General features: G+C 46.0%; 1 protein-coding gene across 3 annotated transcripts in view; it reads left to right on the forward strand.

Annotated features, from left to right (window-relative positions):
• HK2 (hexokinase 2) overlaps window positions 1–24,331 on the forward strand; it is a 58,237-nt gene extending 33,906 nt beyond the window's left edge. For 2 of the 3 annotated variants that reach the window (XM_079110386.1, XM_079110387.1), the window contains exons 4-18: window positions 3,685–3,804; window positions 4,549–4,644; window positions 5,341–5,440; window positions 5,735–5,918; window positions 8,119–8,274; window positions 9,831–10,064; window positions 11,310–11,614; window positions 12,980–13,128; window positions 13,375–13,494; window positions 16,090–16,185; window positions 16,738–16,837; window positions 16,935–17,118; window positions 17,716–17,871; window positions 19,044–19,277; window positions 21,427–24,330. In XM_079110386.1, coding sequence (XP_078966512.1) covers window positions 3,685–3,804; window positions 4,549–4,644; window positions 5,341–5,440; window positions 5,735–5,918; window positions 8,119–8,274; window positions 9,831–10,064; window positions 11,310–11,614; window positions 12,980–13,128; window positions 13,375–13,494; window positions 16,090–16,185; window positions 16,738–16,837; window positions 16,935–17,118; window positions 17,716–17,871; window positions 19,044–19,277; window positions 21,427–21,571 — 2,379 coding nt within the window. In that variant the 3' untranslated portion in view covers window positions 21,572–24,330. Of the gene's footprint in view, window positions 1–3,684; window positions 3,805–4,548; window positions 4,645–5,340; window positions 5,441–5,734; window positions 5,919–8,118; window positions 8,275–9,830; window positions 10,065–11,309; window positions 11,615–12,979; window positions 13,129–13,374; window positions 13,495–16,089; window positions 16,186–16,737; window positions 16,838–16,934; window positions 17,119–17,715; window positions 17,872–19,043; window positions 19,278–21,426 lie in introns of all 3 variants that reach the window. The other variant, XM_079110385.1, reaches the window with a different exon arrangement.
• Window positions 24,332–25,325: the final 994 nt, after the last annotated feature.

The following is a 25,325-nucleotide window of genomic DNA, read 5'->3' on the forward strand; positions in this document are numbered from 1 at the left end:
TTTTAGGTCCTTTATTTGTCTTTGAGGGTGTCCTTGAGGGTAAACCTGTTTTCCTTGTTTGAATGCTGGGGTTGGTGACGGAGCCTGGGTCACTGGGATTGTGGACATTTTATCTTTGCTGAGGGTGTCACATGGCTCCAGTATAAAGTCAGAAAGACACAGAGGGGTGAGTCTCTTCCACTGCCTCCCCCATGCCTATGCCATGCTGATGTTTTGAGGAGGTTGTGCCCAGTGTTCAGGCAATTTGGCTGTGGGATTCTGGGCAAGTGATGGCACCTGGCAGAACCTCCTTTTATTCATCTGTGAAGAGGGATGAGTATGGACACTGGTAGGGATTAGAGGAGAGGCTACACTTTAAGTATTTCACACAGCCTGGCCCCATAAACTGGTACTTTTACTATTTTTCCACGGGAGCTCTTGTTTGTCCTTCCAATTGATTCTTTGTACTCTGTTCTGGGACTCTGTGGCCAGCAGTTGCATAGTTCCCCATCATGGGGGATGTGGTTACTTTTTCTTCCTATTGCCTTCATCACCCATTCCGAGCCTTATCCCTCAGATTACAAATATTTGAGAATCAAGTAAATAAGACAAAACCAAAAAGGGCACCTGAAATTTGACTGTGACTGAGGAAAAAAACTTGCAGTTTGCTAAAGATGTGTTGGGTGGATTTTTATGTCATTTGATACATGTTTATAGCCTACTGCTCATCCCTCAACACCATGAGAGGCACAAGGACCTCACAGTGTCCATGTAATGTCCTCCCTGGAGCCTGGCAAGGGTGTGGGACTCCAGCAGACAATGTGGAGTATCTCTGCTAATCCAGAAAGAGAATTCGTTTTAAACGTTCATGATCTGAGTGAAATTTTCCTTGACAAGCTTACTGAAAATCTCCTAAACTATTTGGCTTCTATTCTTCATATAATACATAGGCAAAATGTTTTAGTCCAAATTAATAAACAGAAACCAAACACTATGAGACCTACATGGAAGAAACAAAGAACCACTGGGATGTTAGGAAGTCTTAGAATAAATGAGAGAGAGAGAAAAAAAAAAAAAAAAACAAAACTATATAAAAATGGAGTGTAACTAAAACTACGAGAAAATATGGGTGTCAATTTTGCCCTAAGTAAGAAAAATAATACATATATACCTAAAAGCGACAGAAAATATTTGGAAAAAAGACTGAAAGGAAATCCAGAGGGTATAAAAATTTTATGTATCCAATGACATAAATTTTTTTTAGTGGTATAAATTAGTGATGCTATATTTCCTGTATTCCCCTTTTGGGATGTTATAAGTATTTTAAGTAAAGGGAAATAAATGGATTTTTTAAATGCAAATTTAGTTAAAACCAAGACCAAATTACCAATCCCCAAAGTTGCAGAGGTTTCTTGAGGAATTGTGAACCTGGGCAGTGCGGTCCTGTCTTCTGGCACATCACTTCCATTTCAAAGCAGTGGGATACAAACCTGAAGAGCAGCCACTGAGCATTGTGAGTGGATCCTTAGACCAATAAGGAAAAGGAAACCTTTCAAACGCCACACAGTGATGCCCTTTGAGCCTTTTTATAGCAGGAAGGTGTTAGCTTTCTCCCAGCATCTTCTCTGTAGGTCTTAAGCTAACAGAAAAGGGGATAGGCTTCCAGTTCAAGGAAGCGGATGATCTTCTTTTCCCCACTTTAAAAAAGGCGTAAGTTCTTTGAACCCAGCACCAGCCAAGGAAACTTTTTGCAGGGGTATTGCTGCTCTCTATTTGCCCTGTGTGATTTGGTAGCCATCAGACCCTGAGGCTTTGAGCACTTGGGAAGTGGAGCTACTGTGACGGGAGAGCTGAATTTTTATTTTTATAATTTTTTAATGAATTGAAATAGCCCCAGATGGCCAGTGGTTACTTTCTAGGGCAGGGAAGGCAGCTCGGAAGGGTACAGTGGTCAGGCCTGTTGAGGGGAAGGTTCTCGTTGCTTCTCCTTTCTAAAGGCTCCTTGTCTCTAAAGATTGCTTTATTTCTTTGAACAGCTGCTGCAACTTCCTTTTTGTGGGGATAAAACTGTGCTAAAGATCACTTTGATAAGTGTGTCAGGAAGAAGGTACTGGGAATTTGTTTAATGTATCCTATATTTTCTCTCCCATCAACTTCCCCAACAGAAGAGCAGAACTTGCCCAATGTATGTCTAGAAACCCTGTTTGCATGTTAAAATACTTGACCTCTGTTCAAGGAAGTTGGTCCATGTGCTCTGTGATCTCCTTGGTGAGAGAGCCCAGTCCTGGCTTAGCACTTGCCCTTGAGAATGTTTTGGTTTAGAGGTCGAAGGTTCAGCATCCGCTGTGATTGACTTCACAGGGGACCAGACAGAGGGACAGAATCCACCTAGGGAGCCTAGGTAGAACTGGCCCCCTCCCAAATTGGGCTGGCCTTGCCTTCCAGGGTCCCTCCTGTTGACCATACCCCAAGCACCAGGGGGGCCAATCAGGACTGTGAACCTCCTTCCCTCAAACTCTCAGTTTCTAAGTAAATGCAATTAACTTTCGGCATCAGGATCACCTGGAAGGCTTATTAACAAATTGCTAGGCCTCTCCCCCAGAGTTTCTGCTATGGTAGGTCTTGGGTGGAGGGTGCTGGATTTTGCATTTTTAACATGTTCCCTGGTGATGGTCCAGGATGGCATTTTGGAAATCTTTAGTGGAATCTTCTTTGTTTCTTTCTGGAAAGGATAAGATAGTTGTTCTCTTCCACCGCCCCTACTCCCCTTAGCTTTTTAATTTTGCTACCTGGTTAATCTTGCACTTGGAATCTCTTCAGCCTCTTTGGCATCTCCTTATATTTTGTACTAAGTCCCCCTGGCCTCAACCTCTCAGCATCTGGAGGGTCACCAGCTTCTTTTTGAGGATGCTGAGTAGCCAAGAAGAAAGTCAGGGGGCTTCCTTGGGGCTGATTGAAAGCCTGGCTCATTGTGAATGCAGCTTTCTTTCTCTAGGGCTTAGGAGCTGTGGGTTCTGCTCAGCGTGGTCACAGTTGTAAGACTGCTCATCCACAAAACCCTATTTATTTTTCATTGCTCTTCAGAGAGAACTGAATCTTCCGTTTTGAAATTAGAAAACAAAGGTAACTTCTTTGACTTGCCCCCAGGCGATTAGTTTTCTAGAAGGGAGGAAAAAATAGAAAATGGTACTTATTTTTGCTAAGTTTGTTCATAGAATGCCAACACAGAATGTCCCACCCCTCCCCCAGTCCCAAGAAACAGGATGCTGAAGTACCTCTTGGCAATGAGGTGACTTTCCTTTCTGGTAAGATAATTGGCTGGGCATCTTGTGTCAGGGGGTCTAACAGGGCCACCAAAGGATGTTCTCTTTGTAAGTCATGTGTGGACTTTCTGATAGCTTTGACCGTGATTTCGCCTTCCTCTTAGGGTTGTTTTGACAGTTTGGGTAAATGGTTTAAGTGGAGGACAGCATTTAATGACCACTAACTAGTGTTAAGCCCTTATATACTGACTCATTTAATCATTTTGGGAATGGTTTGGGGGCAGGTTCGGTTATCATTCCCATTCAATAGAAGAGCCAATGGAGACTGAGAGGGTAGGATACGGATCTGATGCAAATACAACTAGTTCCTTTGTGAGCCAGAAGTCTTAATTTCTATGCCATTCTGCCCCCCTGCTCATCCTCCTGTGTCATGTGTCCTTAGCTGTTTGACCACATTGCTGAATGCCTGGCCAACTTCATGGATAAGCTCCAAATCAAAGACAAGAAGCTCCCATTGGGCTTTACCTTCTCATTCCCCTGCCACCAGACTAAACTAGACGAGGTAAGATGGGTTCTTCAGAAGACTTGCATTACTTCACTCCTGGGGCCTGGAGGACTAGGAAAAACTACCTGGTGGCCATCTACCTGCTGCTCTGGTATTAGCAGCAGCAGTGAGGGATTTTACAGCTGAGGATTCAGTATTGAGAATTCTGGCCTCCTGGGTGACTCTGTGTGTGTGTGTGTAGGGGGGTTAGTGAAAAGTATCAGAAACGGGATGCTCTTTGTTGTTCTCCCACACATATTGCACAGTATCCTGATCTCACCCAGGCGACAGGAATGAGAAGCTAGGAACTCTTCTGATCCTAAGTGTTTTTTTTTTTTTTTTTTTTTTTTTTTTTTTTGCGGTACTGGGGATCAAACTTAGGTCCTTGTGCTTGCAAGGCAAGCACTCTACCAGCTGAGCTATCTCCCCAGCCCGATCCTAACTGTTTTGATAAAGAACCTCAGAAGAAAGATACCTGGGGGGTTAAATGATTTGAGAATATACGTATCTTATTTTGGCAATTCTATAGCCTGCTCCTTTCACTTCTTAGGAGCAATGAATCATGAATCATTCATTTGATCTCCTTTCCTGAACTTGGGAGGAACCTGTTTCTTTTTCCTGGGCTAGTCAGGAGGCAGTCTACAAATTCAGTCACGACTCTAGCTGAGCGTCAGAGGGGGTTCTATTGATGATACTGTTGGCAGAGTGTGGTCTGTGTTTGGGTTGTAGAAAATCAATATTCATTCCTTGGTTGTTTTGTAGAGTTTCCTGGTCTCGTGGACCAAGGGGTTCAAGTCCAGTGGAGTGGAAGGCAGAGATGTGGTGGCTTTGATCCGGAAGGCTATCCAGCGGAGAGGGGTGAGTGTGGAATGGTGGGACCTTGGGGTCTGCAGGCTCTTTGGGGTTCACTCTGAAGTCTGTCCTCAAACTCAGCCTGAGAAGCTTTTACAGAGCTTAAGGAGAGGTTTTCTTCTTCCCTGCTATTACCCAGTAATTTTATATATGATCAGATGCCTTTGGGGTTTCGAGATTAGAATGGTGGAAAGTAATCTTAGCCTTGGTGCCAGTAAAACCCTTCAGTCCTTAACCTGAAGAAGACTTCAATATTGTTTCAAGTAAGGAAGTTGGCATGATGTTGACATGACGGTAGAACGAGGCAGAGAGAGGACAAGATTAAGTTCTGTCATAGGAAGAATAGTGGGAGGGAGGGAGAGAGAGAAGGAGGAAGAAGAGGGGATACGAAAGGGAAAAGAAAGAGAAATAGAAGAAGACAATAAGATGGACAGTAATGGCTACACACTAGACCACAAGGCTGGTGTCAGGAAAATGGTCCTCCACAATGAGAGCAAGCAGGGTGGAAGTGGGTTCCCTGTGTTCACTTGGTCTGGACCCAGCCTTCCAGCTCTAACCTTCCTTGGCTCTGAGTTGGGTTAGTAAGGAGGAAGCTCCATTGCACTTGAGCTGTGCATCTTGCTGCTCTTTCTCCATCTTCACATCCTGTATCTATCCCTTCTGCGATGGCGAAGGTGAGAGCCCTCCATTTCATCCCCACAGGACTTTGATATTGACATTGTGGCTGTGGTGAATGACACGGTTGGTACCATGATGACCTGTGGTTATGATGACCAGAACTGTGAGATTGGTCTCATTGTGGGTGAGTGAGCTCTGGGTGTGAGCCAGATGTGCAGATGGGGGTGTGGGCTGTGAAGGAGGGAGGGATCTACAGCCTGGGTTATATTTGAAGATAATGGTGCAGTCACTTCAGAGGGCCAAGCCAGGGCTTGTGGAGCTGGGGGTGGTAGAGTTCTGGACCACATATTTGGTTGCCCCAGGAGTCTGCAGGGAGGGATACCAATACCCCAGCAGCCTCAGAAAATAGTGTGATAGGGAGATGGGGGCAGGGGAGGGATGTGTAGGGAGTTGCTGAGCAGTCCCTTGCTTTGGTCAGGCACTGGCAGCAATGCCTGCTACATGGAGGAAATGCGCCACATCGACATGGTGGAGGGTGACGAGGGGCGGATGTGTATCAACATGGAGTGGGGGGCCTTTGGGGACGATGGCGCGCTCAATGACATCCGCACGGAATTTGACCGAGAGATCGACATGGGCTCACTGAACCCTGGGAAGCAACTGTGAGTGGGCCTGTGGGTGGCAGGGTTGGGTGGGGTGTGTTGGGAGCTGAGGTTGGGGCTGCTCAGGGACAGGGGATTGTTTTCAGGTTGTCTTTGTAGTCTTTGCCCCCAAAGTTCTGATTATGGGAATGCTCAGGAATATAAATTGCTGAGAGAGCTTTAAAACCAAAGAGAGTGATCAACCTTCAGCACCTTCACTTTGGAAGGTCATATTCTAGTTTCTTAAAGCCCATTAGTAGCTCTCACCCCTTACATCCCCCGAAGGACCAGGCTATGTCAGATGGCTGCTCACTACCAGCCCGCAGAGTCCCAGGTTCTCCTGCCCCAGCTGCAGACAGACTGAGGCCTATGGAAAAGCCAGCTAAGGAGTTTTTTGGCCCCCACCTTGGGCCTGTGGCCCTACCATGATCCTGAAGTGGATTCAGCATTTTGTGACTTGAATGCTCTACACTCCAGGCAGGCCAGACTTGGTTTTATGTTACTTTCGACTCTTACACAACCTCATTTCATTCTCACATTTGCCGAACGTCCCTGTTGAAGATCTTGAAACAGGATTGCTGCAAGTACTAAATGTAGTTGCAAAACATTTTGAGCAATGCAGCACCTCTCTGGTCTTGGTGCTGGGACTGTTTGGGGAAGGCTTTTAGCACAGATCTCTACTTGGAAAGGAAAAGGAAAACTAGCTCTTTTTTTTTTTTTTTAACCAGGTCAGTGGTGGGCAGCCTTTTTCTTTACTGGGGAGTGGGGAGTCCTTGCTTCCTCAAAGCATGGTTTCATTAAGTCATAAGCTTCTCTTACATGTTGGAATGTGAGTCCATTTACCTGAATTTAGGAACATACCGATTGTGTCTGCCATGGGTGACCAGAGGTTTATGAACTGAGAAGTCACTCACTCAATGCCTGCCTCCATTAATGAGGCACACCCAGGTCATTCCAAGGAGCCAGGTATCCTTTGAAGTGTCAAAAGACAAAATTGCCAATCAGGCTTTGGCAGCATATCCCTGGCTTATCCATAAAGACAAAGGTTGGAAAATCATCTTTCAAATTATCAACTGTGGTAGCCCCCAAATCATGAGAGATGACATCATACTATGGAGACCCACTTGCCCTGGGAATGTTTCCCTCAGCTCCCATACAGCGAGCTTTGTGGAAGATGTGGAATCCTCGCTGTTGAAGCCAGGTTACTCCCAAGGCGGGTGCCCATGTCAGTGCTTTGACATTTTCAATGTGCCTTGTGCTTGGAACAAATGCTGCCACCTGACCCTTAGCTTCAGTGTTGCCTGTCCTGACCTGGGTTTCCTCTCTGTAGGTGATGTCCAAACCCTTCCACACCCCTGCTCTGGGTCTCTCTGTCCCTGAAGCCTGTCCTAGTTTCTACCAGAGGGCCCTGGGAGCCTCCTCTCTCTAAGACCCAGAGGTTTTCTGAGACACCAGTGGGTCTTTGCCCAAAAGAAAATCTTCAGGGCTTGATTTCCTCCGCCACACAGTCCTAGCCAGAAAGACTTTTAAAGAAAACAGTGTCACCTAGTGCTGAAAAATTAAATTACCTGATTGCTCCCAGTTTGGGAGCTGATCTGTGCCTTTCTAAAACATGTCCTTCCCCGTCACCTGCCTGCTCAGAAACTTTCAGTGTGTTCACCAGACTCTTGAGATCTGTTCCAACCTGGCCTTATAAACTTGCCCCAGCATCTTCCTGCCCCATTCTCCACCACCCTGTCCCCTGCCATTTTCTCAGGTATCCACAAATGGCCGGCAGTGGGAGGACACTGTGAGACTTGTACCCTATATTTAATCAGAATGATTTTTTTCCCTCTCTTGAAAATAAATATTGGGGCTCTACATGAGATTTTATATCAAAGAAGTTTTTTTTTTTTTTGGTAGAGAAGAATTTTTTAAAAGCATCACTCCCCTACACAAAACTTAGTTTACCTAAAATTCGGCCTTTTCCAGAATGTTCTGTACTCCCTGATATTTTCATCTGCTATTTAGGTCCTATTTTTTTCCATAGTTAAAGACCCACAAGCCAGTCCTGAAGCTCCTGCAGCCCCCGTCTATCATGTTGACACACAGATGAATAAGTTAATACTTAATCCTACACTGACCTCTAAAGCATGCCGAATCTCATGTATTTGTGTCTTGCCTCCCTGGGAACGCTGTGCATTCATGAACAGTGGGAATGTATTGTTTGATTTACCTGCAGGTTTGAGAAGATGATCAGTGGGATGTACATGGGGGAGCTAGTGAGGCTCATCCTGGTGAAGATGGCCAAGGAGGAGCTGCTCTTCCAGGGAAAGCTCAGCCCAGAACTGCTTACCACAGGCAGCTTCGAAACCAAAGATGTCTCAGATATTGAAGAGTAAGCCTCTGGCCCCACCACCACTCTGTTCACTAAGTATCTGGTTCTAGGGACAAGCATTTGGGGAATGTGGACAGGACGCTGGCTTTTGACCTTTTGAGCAGGAGGACTACATGAGGGTCTCTTTTTTTGTTTTTTGTTTTTTGTTTTTTTTTTTTTTTTGGTACTGGGGATTGAACTTGGCAACTTTCAACCACTGAGCCACATTTCAGCCCATTTTTTAAATATTTCATTTAGAAACAGCATCTTCCTGAATTGTTTAGGGTCTTGCTGAGTTGCTTAGAGCTTCACTGAATTGCTGAGGCTGACTTTAAACTTGAGATCCTCCTGCCTCAGCCTCCCGAGTTACTGGATTACAGGTGTGTGCCACCTCACCTGGCCACATGAGGGTCTTGAAGGTGGCCTGTGGTCAGCCTGTGACTTCACTCTTGTGGATTTTGAGGGCAATGCTACCAAAGTGACTCAGGGTGCTGGGAATGGTTGGCCTGCACATGCAGGGACTTAGGCTATTGCATTGTTTAATGCTGGAGGCATTAAAGGGGGTACCTTAATGGCTTGTTTGTATCTGCATCCTTTTCCTTCTCCTAAATCTCTGACATCTCTTTCCTCATCAGCAATTCTAAAACAAAACAAAACAAAACAAAACAAAAAAACTATCCTGAAACCTGCTTCGAAATAGAAAATAAGTCCTTGGAGGTCCACAGATACACTCACCCATTCAGCCCAGTTTGATGGGAGTGAGGATGGCTTGATCTTTGTGTTTTGATAAACAGTTTTCTAGTAGTTAGGGCTAGATTTCCATTCTTGTGATTTCCACTTGTGGATGGAGGAGGTCCTGTTAGTTCAGGGACCCACTGTGGAGAGAAGGTGATTGTAGTGCCAAAAGGAGCAGTGAAAGCATTCCAAGGACTTCGTTCTGAGTGAAACCCTTAAAGGAACAGTGTCAAAAGTTGCTACGCCCCAAGGGGATGACACTCAATATAGTGAGGCATTTGGTTCCCCTGAGAAGGGAGCCTGTCCTTGCCCATCATCTTCAGACACAGACAGACTGACTGATCTAGAGAGAACAGATGGACACCACAGCTGGATTCACATGTTTAGAGGTGAGTGATGGCAGAGATTACATCTGTCTAACCTCAGGCAAGCAAACAGCAAGTGCAAACTCACTAACTTAGCGTGGAAGGTCCAAGAACCAGGCCTTGCCTTCATATTAGTGCACACAAAAGAAATGTTTAGTTTTTCTCTCTAGGGGAAAATGAGCACATAGAGGGGTGAGTCAGGGAAGCACTGTATGTGAGTGCGAGTGTGAGTGAGTGTGTGTGTGTGTGGGGGGGGTGTCTGGAAAGGAGTCAGGGTGGCTATATTGCATTGTACTCCCTCCTTGTCCCTGCCCCGCCCTGCTCACAAACAGGTAGCAAAGCCATAATGAGGGATTCTGTCCTCACTGGCAGATGGAGTTTGCTGGTGCTGATGGGTTTCCTTGCCAGCCCATACCCTCCTCCTGTTGGCCACAGTGGGTCAGACAAGTGCCCACGCGCTATCTTTCTCTTTCCCAGGGATAAGGACGGCATCCGGAAGGCCTACCAGGTGCTCGTGCGGCTGGGTCTGAATCCATTGCAAGAGGACTGTGTGGCCACTCACCGAGTCTGCCAGATTGTGTCCACACGCTCAGCCAACCTGTGTGCGGCCACCCTGGCTGCTGTGCTGCGTCGCATCAAGGAGAACAAGGGCGAGGAGCGTCTGCGTTCCACCATTGGTGTTGATGGCTCTGTCTACAAGAAACACCCTCAGTGAGTCAGGGTCTTGGGCCCAGGAGTGATGGAACCCCTAGAGCACCTGGGACCTGGTGGCTCTATCGGCCGCTCTGTTTGCATCCCAAGGAGTTGTTGAGGGTCTTTGTTGAATGGAAGTTCCCAACTGGGCATGTAGGAATTGGGGGATGTCATTCCTGGCGTGGGTGGAGGTGATTTCTGAAGGCTGCTGGTGACTCAGAGCTCGTCTGGCTGCTGGGTTCTCTTCTTGCCACCCTCTTCTTTATAAGCTAGTTTTACATTCTTTACTCTTGTGATTCTTGGTGGTTCCTGCAGGTGCTGTGTATTTTGCCAGGGGCCACCTCAGCCCCAGGGGTCACCAGCCTCTGATTTGGGTATTGAATTGATCCCACTCTGTACATGTTTTGATCCCTATGGTTATATATATATCCAAACATTCAGATTTCAGTTTGACCTGGAAGATGCAATCAATTATTTTCTCATCATTTTCTCCTAACATGAGTGCCAGGTCAGTGTGGCATCATTAACTAAGTTGGCCACTCCAGAAGGCCTCAGCCCTGAGGTTCTCCATTCTCCTAGCTCAGTGCCTCAAAAACCTTAATTAGTGTGCACATGAATCACGTGGGGATCTTTAGAGGCAGATTCTGGTTCAGAAGGTCTGGGGTGAGCCTGAGATCCTGCATCTCTTGCAACCTCCAGTGAGGCTACTGGCCCATGGACCACACTTGGAGTAGCACGGCCATGGTTCAAAGCAGTCACCACCTGGAGAGTTCCTTGCTCTACATGCATGTGGTCTTTAGCTGTTCAGATACCTTTGGGATGATTGGCAGAAACTGGCAAAAGAGAGGCCAGAGTGCAGAAGAAGAGTGTTTCTAGTTGTTCTCTTTGGTATTTTTTTCCTCAGGCAGCATCAAATGAAATGAGTCATGGAACATGAAAAATGGGGTAGCTTCAGAGCCACCTGATTCCATTGGGCTGCCCTGGCAGAGGCTGATTGCCATCTCTTGGGCAGAGGAGTGACAGCATGTAGGGAACAGTGGCTTATTAGTAGGTTTCTTTCCTTTTAGAGGGGAATAAGCCCAGCCAGGGCCGTCATCTGAGTTTTTATACAGTGATTCAGAGTGGAGGGAGGAGGCTGAGGGCAGCCTCTGCTCCTGCAGGTAACTCCAGCTTTGGAACTAAGGCAGCGAGCCACTGTGCAACCATTAGCGCCACTAACCTTAACTGCGGACACTGTCTCTTATCTCATCTGGGCGGCTACAGTTTTGCCAAGCGACTTCACAAGGCTGTGCGGCGGCTGGTGCCTGATTGCGACATTCGCTTCCTCCGCTCTGAGGATGGCAGTGGCAAAGGGGCAGCCATGGTGACGGCGGTGGCTTATCGACTGGCTGATCAACACAGAGCCCGCCAGAAGACCCTGGAGCCTCTAAAACTGAGCCATGAGCAGCTGCTGGAGGTTAAGAGGAGGATGAAGCTTGAAATGGAGCGGGGTCTGAGCAAGGAGACGCATTCCATCGCCCCCGTGAAGATGCTGCCCACCTATGTGTGTGCCACCCCTGATGGCACAGGTACATAGCAGGGGTTCCACCTGCTCACCTGGTTGGCCTTTGTTCTGGCATCAATGCTTGTCCCTTAGCATTAGCCTTGGACGTTTGAACTAGAACCTATTTTTGCAGGTGTATCGCTATATTACTATAACACTAGGGTGTTCCATACAGTCATCCAGATGTTCCTCAGCTAAAATCAAACAGTAATAACAGTACTTACTGGTGCCTACTATGTATCAACACACTTAATGCATTTTAATTAAATATTAGTAGTTAATTTTATATATTAACAAACTGCTATGTGTGGCAGAAAACAGGCCTAGAGAAGTTAAGAAACGTGCCCAAGTTCACACTACTAGTGCATGTCAGAGCTGGGATTCAGATCCAGGAATTCAGATCCAGGAATTCAGATTCCAGATCCACAGGTCACAATAATCACTTGGTCTGGATCAAGTGTAGACAAACTGTACTCCCTGGGCCAGGTTTGGCCTATGCCTGTTTTTGTAAATAAAGTTTTATCAGCACACAGCCATGCCCATTCCTCTGTACAATGTTCATGACTGCTTTGCATTACCTTGGCAGAGCTGAGTGTTTGCAGCAGACAGTGTATGGTCCACAAAGCTTAAAATGTTTCCCGTCTGTCACTTTACAGAAAGAGATTGCTGACCCCTGTTGCAGGTCTTGCAATGTAAGAAGTGGTGGTCTTTTCCCAATTCAGAGAAAATGATTTCTGAGCAGGCCAGTGTAGCAGTTAGTGTAGGTTCCAGAGACTAGGGTTTGGCTCCCTCTTCCCTTTTTCTAGTGATGTGATTCTAAACAAGTAACTTTGTCCAGCTCAGCCAGAGTTTGATCATCTGAAAGAAGGGAATGAAATGCATCCCTTGAGGTGGGCTAAGGGTTGGATGGAAACTGTGTGTGAGTGAGTGGGCCACTGAAATTGCCTAATGGTGTAAGCTATTTTCATTTTAAAAGATTTCCTGTGCTCGCTTCAGCAGCACATATACTAAAAAGATTTCCCTTCTACTTCCTTTAAAGAATTACACTCTCTTGTTCCTTCTCTAGTCTGGACTCTAACCTAAGGTGGTATTTGATTTGGCACAAGTAGTGTATTTAGATAGTTTTAAGTGTGCTCTGTCAGCATCTCCATGTTCTGCAGAGCTCATTCTGAATTCTGGGTCCCCACCACGTGGACTCATTTGAGAATCACTAAGGAGCCAGCAGAGATCTGGTCCTGGGCATCTTTTTGCTTCACTATTAAATAGAGTACAAACTCCATTGCCCCCTGAGGCTGTTGAAGCTGTAGGGTGGCCCCCTGTCAGGGAAAGTACATTAATCTGTTACTCTTTTGTCACCACATCTCACCACTTTCTTGGGTTTATTTTGCAGAGAAAGGGGACTTCCTGGCTTTGGACCTGGGAGGAACCAATTTTCGGGTCCTGCTGGTGCGTGTGCGAAATGGGAAGCGGCGAGGAGTGGAGATGCACAACAAGATCTACTCCATCCCACAGGAGGTCATGCATGGCACAGGCGAGGAGGTGAGGAAGGATGGCACGTCCTGGAGGGTCCAAGAGGCTTCTTGCCTTCAGTGACAGTTCTTTCTTTGTTCAACCATGGACCTGGGGAGGAATTGGTGGGCTCCAGGCCCAGGCTGCTCTCTCCTCTGGTTTGTGCCTGAGCCTGCGTTTCTTCTGGATGGAAACCTTGAGCTCATGCTGAGGCCTGTGGGGGCAGCCCATCCAGGCCAGGACCCTCTTCCTTAGCACTCAGTCTTTTTCCTGCAGCTCTTTGACCACATCGTCCAGTGCATTGCTGACTTCCTGGAGTACATGGGCATGAAGGGTGTGTCCCTGCCTCTGGGTTTCACCTTCTCCTTCCCCTGCCAGCAGAACAGCCTGGATGAGGTAACAGTGCCTTCCCAAAGGACTCTCTATGGGTTTTATTGACCCTAACCCAGCCCAAGTTTGGAGCAGGGGAGAAAGTGAACTGAGAAGAGGGAAAGAAGGGCACTAGTGACCCTTGGGGAGGAAGGTCCCATTGATAAGAATGAGTTAGTCAAGGCTGGTGGAGGTTAAGTGGGGTAGCTAGGATCCAGCTGTCTTTGGAAAAACAATGATGACGATGCTAATCAAAATATTAGCTCACATATTTTAAGCACTTATTGTGTGCCACATACTGCACTTGACTTCCTATGTGCATTATCTCATTTAATCCTCACAACCATCTAAGTGTTTGTATACCCATTTTGCAGTAAGGAAGATAAGGTCTACAGAGGTTCTTAGTACCTTGCCCCAGGTCATCTAACTTGGGAGTAGCCAAGCCGCTGTTTGAATTGTTTTCCTTGATGCCTGAACCCATGTGCTCGAATTCTGCTCTCCCGCTCCTGAGGCTCTTCTTATGGACTCAGGACATTTTCATTTCGTCTCCTGTTATGTAGATGCTCGGGCCCTTCTAGTCTCACCTTTTCTTCTCATTTCCCTTTGACTTGCCTTGGATGGATGAAAGGTGGTTGAAGGTCTGGTGCTCCCAGATGTTCTGGGCAGAAGTGCATCGAGAAATGGAGGACAGCTGAGTAGGCAGTGCTGGGATTTACGCTGATGGCTTTGATATCAGAGTTCTACTATTTAAATGGTGGTTCCTCTCTGACTCAGCCAGTGACGAAGAAGCCTGCATGCAGGCTGCAGGGATGCAGTGCTGTGGATGCAGTTGCCAGGTGCACAAGGCATGGTTGCTACCTTAGATGCTTCCAGACTGGGCTGTTGAAGCAAGTTCAGAAAAGTAAGAATTGCCTTTCAGACCATGGCAATGGGATACTACCGCCCTGAAGACACACAGTGAGGTGATAATCTGAGTTGTAGTCCTGGAGGATGTGAGGAGTACTTGGAGAAAATTAGAAGAATGAGTTGAGAGTTTTTTTTTTGTTTTTTTTTTTTTGGGGGGGGTGGATTTTTTAAAAAATTATAATCTCTCCATAACATAGAAAAGAAGAAAACAACGATTAATAGAAAGATAAAAATAATATTCCAACAAACATCCTTCTGGGCTTTTCCTACAAAATTCTTTAAATTTTAAACAGACATTGTCTTTTCATGACAACATGTATTTATCTTTATGTATTTTATTGGGTAAACTGGAAGGTGTGTTATAATTATTTCTATCTGAATAGAAATAGTCTATCTGAATAGAATTGCCGTCCTGCTGGATCTTAATCTGTATGTTCCAGTTTTCTGAAAGGAGCACATGTTAAGTCTAGAATCATAAAAATGAAGAGCAGACAAAGGGGAAGACAGTTCTATCTGTTGGAGATGAGGTCATCCTGATGATGAGGCATTAGCAGGTGCTCAGGAGGCCTGAGGGCCTCTGGCTGTGCTTACTGGCCACTGGCCTTGGGCAAGTCTCCCAGCCGTTGGGGCCTGTTCTTGTCTGTTTATAAGGATCACCTGAAGTGATGATACTTGCACATTCTATAAACTTTAAAATGCCAAACACAAACTTTTGCCAGAGATTTGAAGGTAACGTGTAGATGAGAGCCATGGGTGGAGGTGAGCACACCCTTGTCTGGATGTGGGTGTAAACCAGGGCTCCACAGGGACATGCTTTGTTCTTCTGAGTCTCTTGGGATCTGACCGTGGTGTGACACATCCAGGCAGATGTGAAGCCAAGTTGATGGGCATGAACCACCAAGCAAGTGGGTGGCAGTGAACACACAGCCCATTGGAGGGTCCAGCCTCTTGGGAAAGGGATCTGGGAGTGCTGACGCTGGTTCCTGATGTTCTGCATCACAGAGGGCGCCAGCAAACAAACATTTTGCCCATGTGCAAAGCCGCTGGACATCTGTTCCCAGATGGCCCTGTGACATGGTCAAGGGCCACATTAAAGATGGACCCACAGAGGACTTTGAGAAGCCTGGAGAGCTTCCTCACTGAGAAATGTGGTAGGGTGTGAGGCCTGGACACTTCCCTGGCTGTGGCCAGGTACTTGTTCACTGGATACTGAAGTGTGAAAAATTAAGAGACATACTGGCCCTTCTGGCTTAAGTGAAGGACAGGGACAGGGCAAACTGCTTTTTCCAGTGAAGGAAACATGTATTGGGGCATTTGCAAGGTGCTTGTGAGCCCATTTATTGGAGTCAGCAGGTCTGGAGGTGAGTCCCGCTCCTATCTTCAAACTAGGCCTGGGCAAGTCCCTTGAGTACCTGGGTTATCTATAAAAAATAGGTGTGATTGGGATAAATGTTCCCCAAGGTGGCTGTGAGGATTAAATGGCACAACACATGTCATGTACCAGCACTGTGCACAGGAAGTACTCAGTAAAGCCAAGCGAGAAACTTAGAAACAGGTTTAGGATTATTTGTGGGTGAGATGACTGATTAGTCCAGGGAATGTGTCTAATTTGTGAGGTTGAGAGCCCAGAAATGACCTGGAAGCCCTTCTCTGAGGTCTTTTCCATGTACATCTGTGTTTTTTTTTTTGTTTGTTTGTTTTTTGTTTTTTTTTTAGAGCATCCTCCTTAAGTGGACGAAAGGATTCAAGGCGTCTGGCTGTGAGGGAGAGGATGTGGTCACCCTGCTGAAGGAAGCAATCCACCGGCGAGAGGTAAGGGAGACATGGTGCCAGACCCTGTGCATTGATTCTTTGATGCCTGAAGTGATCTGTGGGTTCAGAGAGAGGGGCAACATCGAGTGCAGTTAGTTGTTTTGGCTGGAGGGAAAATTAACATCACTCAGCTCAGCAATGGTCGAGTGTCTACAGTGCATCAAGCTCTGCTGTGGGTCTGGGGATTCAGGAGTGACTGCAATAAAATCTTGTTCTCTTAAACATAAACCCATAGCCCAGTGGCAACTGCTGTTAAGGGCTTTGAAGAAAAACGAAGTTGGACGAGGAGAGCGGATAGAAAGAATGAGCGGAGAAGTAGCAATCTTTTTCCTTTTTTTTTTTTTTTTTTAATTTCAAGGTATTTCCAAGTGGCAATCAGTAGTACAACTAGAGAAGTCTTCATGCAAGCATTGGGCAAGGCTTGCTTGAAATGAGAGAATGAGTCACAGCATTTGAGATGCATTTTGTATACATATAAGTGTTCTTGCAATTGTCTGAAGGGAGACTATTGGGGTTGACTTGTGGACTAGGCACCTGCTTCTGCCCTCTCAGGAATTTGACCTGGATGTGGTGGCTGTGGTTAATGACACAGTTGGAACTATGATGACGTGTGGCTATGAAGACCCTCACTGTGAGGTTGGCCTCATTGTTGGTAAGGACATCAACCATCCTTCCCATGTGGGGATGCACAGCCTTGGGTGGGCAGGAGGCTGGAGCTGAGCGAGTCCTGGTGCCCCTGTGATTGGCAGGCACGGGTAGCAATGCCTGCTACATGGAGGAGATGCGCAACGTGGAGCTGGTGGATGGAGAAGAGGGGCGGATGTGTGTCAACATGGAGTGGGGGGCCTTCGGGGACAATGGATGTCTGGACGACTTCCGCACAGAATTTGACAAGGCTGTGGATGATCTTTCGCTCAACCCAGGCAAACAGAGGTAGGCATCCAACTCTGTGTGGGCCTTGCATCCTAGAACTGGACAGCATAGCATTTCCAAGGATGCTCATTCTCTTGTGATATCAATGGGTTTCTTGTCAAGTACACCTGGAAAGTTCTGAGTTAGTAAACATAAAGAAGTCTTCAACCTGACGGCCCTGGAAGAGTGGGGCAGGGGGCCATCAATATCTAGGTCTGAGACTGTGAAGGACAAATGGCAAGTGGGACCACTGCTGCTTCCAGGGTGAAGCAGTATTGCTAGGGCGTCCCGCACAGGAGCGAATCCTTTCTTCCTCCCCCACACCATCCAGCGTCTAGCAACCTCTTGTCAGAATTCGTTAAGGGCCAGCATCACAAAGCCCCATGGGTGGTGGTGGTGGTGGTAGTAGTGGTAGTGGGGTGAGGGGAGGATGCAAGCAGAAAGCACCATGGGCAGCTTTGCTGAAGGTGGTAGATCAGCATGAGAGGATGCTAGGGATCCTGCCCAAGCGTATCAAGTGGCATTCCTTTCCCGCCAGTTGCCCTCCACTTTCCCTTCTATCTCAACACATCCCACCACCTTTCTGCTTAACCTCCATGAATGTTATCTGCATTGCAGGTTCGAGAAGATGATCAGTGGCATGTATTTGGGTGAGATTGTCCGTAACATCCTTATTGATTTCACCAAGCGTGGGCTGCTCTTCCGCGGCCGCATCTCAGAGCGACTCAAGACAAGGGGAATCTTTGAAACGAAGTTCTTGTCTCAGATTGAGAGGTGAGTGTTTAGGGCTTAGGGAAGAGTGGGGCCATGTCCTTTGTACTACTCATGGACAGACAAGCTGAAAGATTTCACAGCTCAAGTGAGATCAGCATGGCTCACATGTTCTTCTATATAACAGGCACATGAAAGATGTTGCTGAGCATGGTACGGGACCATGAAAACTGATATTGTTGTGTTTTAGATCAAATAGCAAGATAAGAAAGATACCTGATCATAAGATGTGTTAAAATGCACAGAGGAAAATAATGTGATAGAGCGTCCATACTTGACTTGGAGGTCCTTCCTCACTGCTGGCTCAATCAGGCAATGAGGATTGAGTGAAGAGGACAGAGGCTTCACTAACAAGGATTTTAGTAAGTGTCAGGCAGTGCAGAAGCATGCTATGCTGTGACTTGTCAGACTGAAGCCTTCTGGTCTAATGGTAGAAAAGTCTGCTCCAAATTACAAGGGTGACTTTCAGAGCCCTTTAAAAAAAAAAAATTTAATGCTCTGGTTACTCTCAAGGCATAGATCAGAAACTGGATGACTGACCTGAGTGGGCCCCAGGGGCACCTGCACCATTGAATAGAGAGTATGTTTAGTTGATGGGCAAGGAGGTGATTCCAGGTCTCTGGAATAGTTTTCTTTGTAAAACAGGGCTTATTTTCTTCCCACAATTTTATGTGCATCTATTTATTTCCTAAAAGGCACATGCAGAATGCAGACCACCCAGTGTGGGGAGTAGAAATCAAGCGGGAATGTAATACTTGTAGGTCGATGCTTGTCCTGAAGACGCAGGACAGCAGTGAGAGAAGGGATATGAACGCGCTCTGCAGCTGGAAATGCTGCCTCCTGGCCTGGCCACTGTCTTTATTATTTCCAAATGAGAAGACAATGAAGTTCCTTTGGGTTTGGATATGTTTTGTAGTGACAGTGCTCTACCTTCCGTGGGCAAAGTAGAATGAGGGCCTGTTTCTGTATTTCCTGGCACTCTCAGGAAGAAGGAGTATGGGCCAGGGGGATGAGCACTGTTCTGAGTTGGGGATCAGGGCCTCCCTTGTAGGGCCTGCTTCCCAAGACCAGATGCCCGGGGAGCCTCTGAGGATAAAGGAGCCGGGCCTGGGAGTGGCGGGACTCTAGCCCTCTCCGCTCTTGACTAACCACGGGTGGTCTCCCTTCCACCCCAGCGACTGCCTGGCCCTGCTGCAGGTCCGTGCCATCCTGCACCACTTGGGCCTCGAGAGCACATGTGACGACAGCATCATCGTCAAGGAGGTGTGCACTGTGGTGGCACGGCGGGCAGCCCAGCTCTGTGGCGCAGGCATGGCCGCCGTGGTGGACAAGATACGAGAAAACCGTGGGCTGGACACCCTCAAAGTGACAGTGGGTGTGGACGGGACCCTCTACAAGCTTCATCCTCAGTGAGTGCCTGATCCTGGACTGCTGTCCCTATCTTCTTTCCCCTCCTTGTCTTTGTTCTTTTCTCTTTTTTTTTTTTAACCTTAAAGAAAATTATCGGCCATTCCAAAAAGAGTGTTTTTAATGTTCATAGTTTGAAGATCAGTTATCAGAATCAGGCCTGTGTTTCGGTATTGGAAGTCCCCCTCCACCCAATTATACCCCCCAACTCCCCACCAGGAACAAAGGCTGCGCCGACTCAGTCTCTTGATTTTCTTCCCCAGGTCTCTATGTATACATCTATATTGTTTACTAAGTGTGTGCTAGAAATCGAGCAATATTTTTTTTTAATCTTTTTTTAGTTGTTAACAGACCCTCCCTCATTCTATTTATTTATAGGTGGTGCTGAGAATTGAACCCAGTGCCTCACACATGCTAGACAAGTGCTCTACCACTGAGCCACAACCCCAGCCCCCTTGAGTAATAATTTTGAACTTGCCATAAATAGAATCACATGGCTTCTTCTATGACTGGTTTTTCTCACATAGCATTTATGGTTTGTTTACTTATTTTGGAGGTGTGGTCTTGCTGTGTTGTCAAACTCGTGGTATCTATCCTCCTGTCTCAGCCTCCCGAGTATGTTGATGTGCTATGTGGATTATTTCTTAGATTTTGACTGTTATAAACAGTGCTGCTGTGAATGTTCTAGCAACGTGCTGGAACTCAAGATTTTTCTGCCTATGGCCACTGTCATGCTACCCAGGAGGAGTAGGCACAGACCATACAGCCCGTGATGCTGAAAGGATTTGCTTTTTGGCCCTTCGTAGAACAAGTTTGCCATGCCTTCAATATGAAAATACCAAGTTTCCTTTTCTTTTGACTACGTTCTTTCTTTCCCTCTTCTTCTCCTTTCTCTCTTCATATTACCGTCTTGTTTCTGTCTTCTTCTCTCACTTGTATATTTGAATAATTTATTTTGAAGTCAGGAAGTACCCCATATACTCTGTTCTGGAAGCCTTTTGGCTAAAAGCGAAAGGATTAAACTGCCCCAGCCTGGAAGGCACACGCAGGATGGAGGGAAGATGGAGAGTCCTGGATTGAACTGTGACCACCTTTTGCCACATTTATTTTAAGGAGCCAAGAGGCTCTTTGAGTCTGCACCATTAGTGTCATTGTGAAAATAGGGGGTCTTGGCTCCAGATGAGGGTTGAGAAGAGTACTGTTACTCAAATTTCTGTTACTGTCACAAAATACATGAGATAACCAACATATAAAGAGGAAAGGGTTATTTTGACACACAGTTTTGGTAGTTTCAGTCCATAATTGGTTGGCTTCGCTGCTTTTGGACCTGTGGTGAGGAAGCCCATCTTGACAGTAATGTGTGTGGAGCCAAGCTGCTCACCTTGTGACTGGAAAGCAAAAAAGAAAGAAAGAGGCAGAGCCCCAGTGACTTCAAGACCTTCACTAGGTTCCACCTCTTAAAAGTTCTGCCATCTCCCAATAGCACCACGCTGGGGACCACACCTTTAACATGAGGGACTTCGGGGGACAGTTAGATCCAAACTGTAGCAGGGTTAGAAGCCCAGTCATCAACCTTGGGACTCGGCATCCTTGGCTTCTCAGGTGGGAGGGCATCCTGACCCCTCTGTGTTGGGTAGGATGGTGACTCTCTTTCTCAAGTTCCTGTGAAAATGATCTGTCATCACTGTAATGTCCTAACAGAAAGCCCTGTACATCTGCCCTTCTTGCCTTCAGTGGCATGAATGTGGGTCTGATATGAGGTGATATCCTTGGAAAATGCCCAGGGTTTGGTCCTCCCTTGCAGAGGAGGTTACGCACTTCTGCAAGACAAGCATGTGGCTCACAGGACCGCTGAACTTCTTCCATGATTAGCTTTAAGAGCACAGTTTGCCACCATCCCAAGGCATTTGTCCCAGAGTAAAATCTTAGCTCCCTTGATTACCCACGGTGATGTTGAACTTCGGCAGATTACTAGTAACTCTGAGGCTCAGTTTTCTAGTACAAATACATAGTACTACATAGCTGTCATTGTCCTTCTCTTAATTACTCCTGGGTTTCCAGCTTCACTTCTTAGCATCTCACCTCTGACCACACAAATCCGTCATGACTAATGTGCTTTTTTTCTTTTTTTCTTTCTCCCCCTTTTTCCAGCTTTGCCAAAGTCATGCATGAGACAGTAAAGGACCTGGCCCCCAAATGTGAGGTGTCCTTCCTGGAATCAGAGGATGGCAGCGGGAAGGGGGCCGCCCTCATCACGGCTGTGGCCTGTCGCATCCGTGAGGCTGGACAGCGGTAGAACCCCTGCATTTGGAAGGGACTTCTCTGCTTCCCCCTCTTCCCTGTTTTAAATTATAAGGAGTCATCCTCTTGTGTCAGAGACACAGTCCCTTCAGCATTTCCTTGGCAGAGAGGACCCTGTGGGACGGGTTTTTTCTCTGCATATGTTCACTGTAGAGTTTTGTGCCCAAGCCTTACCTTCCTGGGATACAGAAGTCAGGATTGTTCACCCTGATCACAACCATTCCCATTGGTTCTCATACAACTTAAAAAAAAAAAATCCTTAGTCACCCCCAGTGGAATTTCACATCTCCGTACAATCCTAAAGGATGGGACTAGCCTTGAAGATGCGGTTGCCTCACCTTGGGGCTGAATGGGACTCTTCTGGGTGGACTGCATTCCCCTGCGTGGATGTCAGTACTGTTTCTCCCATCCGACATCTGGGAGGCCTCCACTAGTGACTCAGTCTGACCCTCCTCTAGGCAGACGTTGGGAGGGAGGGGGGGGGGTGGCAGTGGAGGCAAATCCCATGGAAATCCCTGTGGCAGCCCTTTCTCAACCTGGTATTGCCCTGTGGATTCCAGCATTTACTATACCTGGACTCAAGGAGTCCCGCGTCTGGGCAATGACACCAAAGCCAAGAGCTGACACATCCTGCAATGTGGGTTCATTGCTGCATCTCATTGTGGGTGCGTGGATCATCCACGAGCAGTAGACCTTTGGGGGAGAGGGGAGCCTTTCGATTTGTTTTTAAAGATTTTTCCTGCAAAAGTGGAGACACTGTATTTTCATTTTAATTTATGTTTGAAATTTATTTAGTTCATGAAGTAGGTCTGCTCCTTCATCATGTAACTGTTGATTGTATGTAATGTATTTATGTTAATTTGTTCTGTATATAGACATGCAGGGTCTCCTTAGACTCATTGGTAGATTAGTATAGTTAAGGACAGAAGGTGAAGATACTGATTAGCTACTAGAAATACCTCATTCGCCTGTGGGAAGAGAAGGAAAGCCTCTTCAGGGTGAGTGAATGGAAAAGCATCTGTTTTCTGCCTCCTCCTTCCCCTGCAGTCTTGGAAACGTGTGGAAGGCAGGGATGGAGACCAAAGCTGAGCCCATGGATTGAAGAAACCACAGCAACTGGCTGCTCTGTCAAGAGACTTCCCTGGGGCGATATTCCATGGGATGTTAACCAAAGGAAACCAAAGGAAGCATTTCAAATAGACTCATTGTTAGAAATCTTTATTCTTAGGGAAGTCAGTACTACTTTAAAACTGTCTGACAAGATAAAGGAAGCCACCAAAATTTTTTTTAAAAAATTGTATGTAATCGTCAACATCAAACCAAAACTAAGCAATTAAACAACCAAACAAACAAAACCTCAGGGACAACATTTTTGGTGTATTTGTGCTCTCCTGGCAAATTTCACCTTGGGTTTGTTGTGTAAATGTTTTATAAGAAATGTTGTCTGTGCGCTTCCCTGGGCTGAGCTGGCATTGGTCTTTGTTTTTTATACACAGTATTTATTTCAAACTGTTGGCAGGGATGGACGTGGCATCTTAGCCGCCATACTCTTTCCAAGAGTGCAGTTAATTTTGTATCAGCTCACTCTGCCCTAAAATATGAATCATCACAGACATTGAACCTGGATACAAAATAACAGAGGGAATGGCCTTGTACCACTGTTAAACAGGACACAAGGACGAAAACAGAAAGATGGAAAGGAAACTCACGGCTTGATTGCACCCACTTTTTGCACATTTTTCAAACTTGTGCTGAGAACAGTGCCTGGTTATCATTTTTCAACAAGGTGGAGTAGAAATAGGTAAAAACTGCCCAGCTCCTCCTGGGAAGCAGAGAGGAAAGGGGACAGATCCTCACTTGTTCCATTCTCACTGTACCTGTCTGTGTTGCTCCTCTGCTGCCCCTGTCCGCAATGATTGATCCAAAATGTGGGTGCCTCCCACTACAGTGAAAACGGAAGGCCAGCTTATAGATTTGTGGCTCACGAAAGGACACCCGTGAAATACAGATGAATTTTATTTTTGAATTGTGACTTAAACTTTAAATGTAAAACTTAGGCACTGTCTATGAAATTACACTTTTTTTTTTTTTTTTTTTTTTTTAAAGGTAGAGACGTGTGTGTGGCATTTAATGATGTGTTGTTGGTTTCCAAACGAGCCATGGACCATGCACATGGACTGTCTGTTCCCAGCTTTAGGCTGGCAGCCCCCTGGCTGATGCTGCTTTACTGGGTGTAAATACAGTGGATCTCAGTCTTTGACTGAGATATTTGTACACCAAATAGCAATCATCTCAAATCCTTGAGCACGCAGTCTAGTGAAGATGTTGTCACTATGTACAATAGAGAAGTAGTTGAAATAACTATGTGATGTTAACTATTATTAATAAATTTTAACATTTTTCAAAATAATCAATGTGTGATCTGAGCAAAATCTTCTAAGTGCATTTTTAAGAAGGCATTCAACTCTCGGCATCGTACTACTTCCTGGCCAGTCTATTGATGGTGTCTTGACTTTAAGATTGTAATCATCTCTCATTATCCATGGGGGACTGGTTCCAGGGTCCCCTGAAGATAACAAAATCTGTGAAGGCTCAAGTCCCTTATAGAAAACATGAAATAGTATACTATTTGCATAGAATGTATTATACATGTCCTCCATATACTTTAAATTATCTTTGGATTACTTAAAATATCTAATATAATGTAAATGCTATGTAAATAGTTGTCATGCTGTATTGTTTAAGGAAAAACAACAAGGAAGAATGTACATGTTCAAATATACAAATATTGCACATCAAATCATTTGTACCTCAAATAATGCAAATATTCTTCCTCCCCCTGCTTTTTTTAATACTGGGTATTGGACCCAGGGGTGCTTTACTACTGGACTACATTCCTAGTCCTTTTTGTTTTTCATTTTGAGACAGGGACTTGCTAAGTTGCTGAGGCTGGCTACAAACTTGCAATCTCCTGTCTCAGCCTCTGAGTCATTTAGGATTACAGGTGTGCACTACCATGCCCAGCTTTCCTGAATAGTTTTGATCCTAGGTTGGTTGGTTGAATCCTTGCATGTGGGCCCTACAGTTATGGAGGGTGACTGAGTTTGACGGGCAAGGGGCCAAGACTCATATATTTCCCCTTCCTCCGAACCTAGTCCTAATGGAACTGGAAGGCAGCTTTTCCTGGGTCACTCCTGACCCTGGATGTCAGCATTACAGAGAACCACAGCCCAGCATTTCCTGCTCAGGCAACTGGGCTGGGATTGGCATCACTCCCAGGGGCTCCAACTGTCCTCAGCAGGCAGATGTGATTTACTTTGAGGATGATAGTGCTGGTTTTAACATCTAGTAAGCACTTGCCTCTGTCCTTTCCCTCCTAGGTCCTCAATATGTAAAACCCAAATCTGGGCAACAAATTCCCCAGAGGTCCCTAGTGATGCCCGTTGACACTGACAATGTTGCTTGACAATAACTGAGGGAGGAGAATGAGCAAGGCTAAGAGAATAATAGAGCCAGTGATGAAGGAAAAATTCAAAATAGATCCTATTGTTTTTAACAAATTGGGAGCTTTCTCATTGGTGAAAGTCCGTTTAGTAGGGGAAATAGGCAATATGCATTCTACTGTCATGTACATCAAATTAGAATGAATAACAACAATAAACCCCCTAGGTTTTGCATAATTTTCCAGAAATTTGTGTTAAAAAATTACACATAGATGGGGACTAATATTTAGCTTTAAAGGTTTGACT

The sequence above is a fragment of the Sciurus vulgaris genome (assembly GCF_902686455.1).
Source record: "Sciurus vulgaris genome assembly, chromosome: 14".
Classification (NCBI taxonomy): Eukaryota; Metazoa; Chordata; class Mammalia; order Rodentia; family Sciuridae; genus Sciurus; species Sciurus vulgaris.